Here is a 5,675-nt window from a genome sequence, read left to right on the forward strand (position 1 = left end):
CTCGATTCTCACATTCCATTTCACGCTAGTCCACGTCCCCGGTACAATGCACGGCCCCGACGGCCTCTCTCGACGCACAGCTCAGCCTGGTGATGCCATCAAAGACAAGGTCGACGAAGAGTTCGACAATTGGATCGACCAGATGCATTCTTTCGTTCACCAGATTCAGCCCCTCCCATCCGTCCAGTTGCTGGCCATCTTCACCAATGACAGAGCCGAGGATGGCTCAGATTTCAATAGGGAGGAGGATAGCTACAAGCTAGTGCCTTGATCGGAGCAAGCGCAACTCGCTGATGCGAAGCTCGACGACATGCTCGAATTTCATCGAACGTTAGCAAAGCCCAAGGACATCTCCAAAAGTGTTTACGAAGGGTTCATCAAATACTGCATGCAATTCTTCCTCGACAACGACACCCTCTGGCGCAAGGACAGTCACGGAGCACACAAGCTAGTCGTCAAGCCCGGCGATCGCCTTCGGATACTTTGAGAATGCCACGACCGCACCGCGCATCAAGGAATCTATGCAACCCGAGCCTTTGTCAATGAGCGATTCTGGTAGCCGTTCCTGTCGCGACTTAGGGTCGAGCGACAGGGGAAAACCAAATGCTGGGGGCGTTTGACTTATCTCACCGAAGCGATGGTGAGCTAGGCTCAAACCTAAGGCTAGGAACAAGATGATATATTAGTTAGGTAAGAAAAGGAATACAAGGGATGCTTACTGACCTAGGGACAAGAGGTCGAAACTGAGGTCCCTAGGGCAGCAGAGGCCGGCTTATATACATGAGGGGATTAGGGCAGGCTGTGCGTGTTGGTCCGTGTGCAGCTGGTCCGTGCGTAGCATGCTGACGCGGCCCCGGGGGCCGGTGAGTCAGAGAGGCTATGTCAGCGGAGCCCGAGCTGTGCCGTGCACTGCCGCCCCATCTAATCTAATCGTACAGTAGATAATGATGTGGTCCGTATCAGGCAAGTAGTACAGAGGTCGCGGGTTCGAGCCCGCAAAAAGAAAAAAATTAAAAAACGGCTAGACGCCGTACCAACTCGTGACACCTTTTCCGATGGCTGCGTTGAGGCTGGCCGAAGCTCCATGTGATGAGGGTGCACCACCACGTGCCCCACCGTGTCCTCGACCCTGGGCTGAGAAAAAGTTGTTCAGCTCAGGCCGACGGGCCTGGCTGACATCGAGGATCTGTTCGACTGCAGTGGCACGTGTGTCAGCTTCTCGCCACGTGGTGAATGTCCTGAGCTTGATCTTTTGGTAGACCCGGGAGGGGATGCCACTTAGGTACTTGTCGCGGAGCTCCAGGTTACCATACCCAGAGCGGTCTGCTGGACCCTTGAATAATGCAGAGAATTCGGCGGCAGTGCGTTTCTCACGCATGGTTTTGTCAGCACAGAGCTTGGTGAGCTCTACTTGTGCGGCGGCAGCGTCATCAAGATTGCCGAAGCGGGCCTTGAATGCTTGAAGGAAGGCTGCTTTGTCGGCGAAGGGGGTCGTTGCTCCCTGGATCCCAATTTGGACGGAGGCAAGCTGGGAGAAAATGGGGGTGGCCTAAGCTCGCACATCTCCATCAAGGAGACTGAGGGCAACCTGGATTTTCAGCTTGAGGGAAGAGAGGGCCATATTGATTGTCCAGTAGATAAGCAACTGCGAGATGAAGCGGTTGCATTTGACCACCAACTTCCCATCATATTGGAGCGGGAGGAGGAGCTTCAACGTCTCCTTATCAGGGACGGTAGCGGGAGAGGACATTATCGGCAACGAGGGGGACGGAGGACTGCCCGCAGACGGAGGCGACTGTTGTGACTGTCTGCTGGGCGAACTTTGTGAGGAATGAGTGCTCAAGCGGCCTTGCAGCGGTGACGGCGGTGAAGACGATTGAGGAAGCCTGGAGGCGGGGTGACGTAGGACAGAGACTGAAGTTGAGGCAGTGACCGCTGACGACGAGCCGGGCCAAGAATGCGGCGGAGTGTTGTGGGGCTCAGTCTTGGGAGGTCTTTTCAACCGCGGCCCCAAGGAGGGCTGGGGGATCACTTGAGGGGTTGCTATAGGCTGTGCGACTGCCTCAGTTCCTCGAGGGAGATGGGGATCTCCTTGCGCTTGACCTGTACTGGCAACAGGTTGGGGGATGCGGGTGCCTGGGGAGGTGGGTCAAGATGGGGCAGGAGTGACGTGGCGAGATGTGGATCTCGAGGTGCCAGAGTACCGGAGTGCAGGACCGCTGGGGTGTTGGACTCGTCAGATTGGCATGTAGCGCCCTTCGTCGGCAGTGATGGACCGTGGAGTGCGATTAGGGCACGGTTGCTGATCACAGATGAAGAAAGGGGCTAGGTTTCTGTTGCTTTCTGGGTCGTCGCGAGAGACGTCGACCTGCTCCTGGGTGTCACGACTTGGTACGGTGTCTAGCCATTTTTTAATTTTTTCCTTTTTGCGGGCTCGAACCCGCGACCTCTGTACTACATACCTGATATGGACACATTGCTATCTACTGTACGATTAGATTAGATGGGCGGCAGTGCATGGCACAGCTCGGGCCCCGCTGACACAGCCTCTCTGACTCACCGGCCCCCGGGGCCGCGTCAGCATGCTGCGCACAGACCAGCTGCGCACGGACCAGTGTGCACAGCCTGCCCTCATCTTCCCCTGTATATAAGCCGGCCTCTGCTGCCCTAGGGACCTCAGTTTCGACCTCTTGTCCCTAGGTCAGTAAGCTCCTGTATTCTTTTACTTACCTTACACTAATTAATACATTTCTTGTCCCTAGCCTTAGGTTTGAGCGTGAGCTCACCATCCCTTCGGTGAGAATCAGTCAGACGCCCCCAGCTTTTAGGTTTCCCCAGTCGCTTGACCCCAAGTCGCGACATTAGGTCGAAACTCCCCATAGCTGCCGGTGTTCCAAAAACACACTCACTTTTCCTCTCCCATAGGTCGGGTGGTGCGCACCCTTACTGTAACCTACAATACGTAGATAGCCTACAATACATTGCCAACACTTGAGAGACGAACTCTTCAGTACCTGCACTTCAGTGGGTGGTACTTGTCCTCACGGACGCGTGGCTTAGGTTCCTGCTGCATAATAGTCAAAAGCAGTACTGGGCCCCACGTGAACTGCAAACCCTAGTGTCTTTTCAGGCGCCGTAGCGTAAGCTAGTATAGCACGGCCATTGTAGTACGCGCACCTCCCCATCCTCTCCCCATCCATTGTGGCTGCCTGTCAAGGCCAGATCCACGCATTCAACTCCCAGGATCTCATCGATGTCTACATCCCAGACAGCCCTGAGACTGTCCTCTACCATTGCGAGCAGCCCAAATCGGACACCCCGATTGATCGAGGAGGATGACCCTCGCTACAAAGCGATTCAACAAGCACAACATCTGCTCGGTCCTCGAAGCACCCTCGCATCCCGATCCGCCTCGTGGCATTCTCGCCCTGTCTCCCCTAGCTCCCGACTTCCTCAAACTGTCATCACCGGTGCAAGTCAAGCGCGAGGATATCTCCCTCCAGACCCTGCGCCAGAGGCTGAGCCTGAGGAGAGTGCGAGTGAAGAAGGAGTCTCGGAGTCTGAGTCCGCGGATCCTGCTCGGTCTGCCTCGCTGACAGCGCTCGCCCCCACATTAGCAGTCCCTGACATACGTAACCCCTCCTCCGGGCTTCCTCCAGCACCTTCACCACCGTCACCGCCACGAGGCCGCTTGTGCACTCGTTCCCCTAGAAGTCCGACCAGCAAAGGGCCACCACAGCCACCTTTGCCCCCGCGCCGTCCTCCATCCCCCCTGCTGTCGTTAATGTCTTCTCCCACTACCGCCCCCGACAAGGAGACCCTGAAGCTCCTTCTCCCCCTCCATTATGACGGCAAAACCATCATCAAGTGCAACAGGTTCCTGTCGCAGCTGTGCATCTATTGGCTGGTCAACACGTCGTTGACCACCATCGAGCTCAAGGTGCAGGTTGCACTAAGCCTGCTTGACAGAGATGCCCGCGCCTGGGCCACTCCCTACTTTGCCCAGCTCATGTCAGTGCAGATAGGCGCGCAGGGGGCCACAACCCCATTTAGAAACAAAGCGGCCTTTGCCGCCACCTTCAAGGCCCGCTTCGGTAACCTCGACAATGCGGCGGCAGCACAAGTAGAGCTGGCGAAGCTCTGCACAGACAAGTTGGTCTGTGAAAAACGCACTGCTACGGAATTCTCCGCGCTGTTCAAGGGTCCGGCAGACTGTTCTGGGTATGGGGACCTTGAGCTATGCGACAAGTACCTGAGCAGCATCCCCTCCCGCATCTACCAAAAGATCAAGCTTGAGACCTTCACCACGTGGAAGGACGCTGAGAAGCGCGCCACCGAGGTCAAGCAGATCCTCGACATCAGCCGGGCCCATTGGCCCGAGTTGAATAACTTCTTCTCGGCCCGAGGTCGAGGGCGCGGAGGGGCGCATGGTGGTGCACCCCAGTCACACGCAGCTTCGGCCACCATCAGTGCGGCCGTCGGAAAAGGAAACTTCCCCGGCAGTTGTTACGGCTGTGGGAAGCAAGGGTACCGACGCTTCGAGTGCCCCAATTGTAAGGACAAACCTTACACAAAACGTGCCGACGCATGGGCTACAGTTGCCTCGGGCTCCACCCAGGCCGCGACAAGCGCCCCCGTCACGACAACACCCTCGGCAAGTATAAGTGCCGCTTCAGCGAAATCCGAGCAATCGGAGCTGGCGGACTTAATGGCACAGGTGAAGTCGATGCGCGGAGAGCTCGAACACTATCGGACAATGAAGGAGGAGGGTTTTTGATCCGGTCCGCGCTTCATGCCGCACGCGTCGGGCCGGGTATATCATGTAACCAGTATAACGTATTGTCTTCTGCAATGGTGTACGAGTTGGACCATGGGTCCCAACATTTCCACATTCTAGTTCGACTCCAGGGGAAAAGACGGCACAAGGACATAATCGCTATGGTGGACAGCAGAGCCACCACGAAGTTTATCAACAAGCGATTCATTGTAGAAAATAAGGTGCAAACGCGGAAGCTGAAGGAGCCCATTCCGCTCTACAATATCGACGGCACCCTAAATAAAGACGGAAGCATCTCAGAAGTAGTGGTGCTACAGATGCAGATAGGAGAACACATCGAGAAGACAGTGTTTATGGTCACGGACATCGGTCCCGAAGATGTGATCGTTGGGTTGGATTGGCTACGCAAGCACAACCCTGAAATTGATTGGGAGAAAGGCTCCGTCAAATTGTCACAATGCCCTGAAACATGTAGTGCCAGGAGGACTGGCTGGATGGAGCAAGCAGCGACTGCGCGTGATACGGGGGTCAGGCCCACGGCGCGCAGGTGTTCGCTGAAGTCCAAACGGTTGGTCATAGGTGCCTGCTGGAGCAAGGTGCTTCCGGACTTCGAACCCAAAGAGGATCCGGTAGAAGTCGAGCGGGATGAAGCTGACTTGATCGAAGCCTGGGAGCAAGGTATTACGCTTCCTGGCACTCCTCAGCTATTCATCGCGGCTGGACATACGTACTCCCAGCTATTCGCCGAGGAGGAGATCAAAAAGAAGGTCGTCAAGACCACTGAGGAGTCGGTGCCCAAACAGTACCACGAGTTTCTGAAGGTCTTCTCCAAAGAAGCATCAGAATGGCTACCCGAAAGGAAGCCTTATGATCACGCAATCGAGCTTGTGCCCGGCTA

The 5,675-nt window shown here is 55.9% G+C and overlaps 2 protein-coding genes across 2 annotated transcripts; both read right to left on the bottom strand.

Annotated features, from left to right (window-relative positions):
* Positions 1–1,021: 1,021 nt before the first annotated feature.
* Positions 1,022–2,923, bottom strand: POSPLADRAFT_1060303 (hypothetical protein; the record flags this gene model as incomplete). Its single annotated transcript, XM_024481247.1, has 4 exons — positions 1,022–1,501; positions 1,562–2,050; positions 2,104–2,302; positions 2,910–2,923. 4 exons carry the CDS (start codon positions 2,921–2,923, stop codon positions 1,022–1,024), a joined length of 1,182 nt encoding a protein of 393 aa, XP_024335287.1.
* A 203-nt stretch (positions 2,924–3,126) lies between these two features.
* Positions 3,127–3,668, bottom strand: POSPLADRAFT_1153585 (hypothetical protein; the record flags this gene model as incomplete). Its single annotated transcript, XM_024486756.1, is given in 3 exon segments — positions 3,127–3,280; positions 3,292–3,432; positions 3,469–3,668. Coding segments are annotated over 3 exon segments (495 nt in total), but the record flags the coding sequence as incomplete, so codon positions are not given.
* Positions 3,669–5,675: the final 2,007 nt, after the last annotated feature.

The sequence above is a fragment of the Postia placenta genome, assembly GCF_002117355.1.
Source record: "Postia placenta MAD-698-R-SB12 unplaced genomic scaffold POSPLAscaffold_14, whole genome shotgun sequence".
In the NCBI taxonomy this organism is placed as follows: Eukaryota; Fungi; Basidiomycota; class Agaricomycetes; order Polyporales; family Adustoporiaceae; genus Rhodonia; species Rhodonia placenta.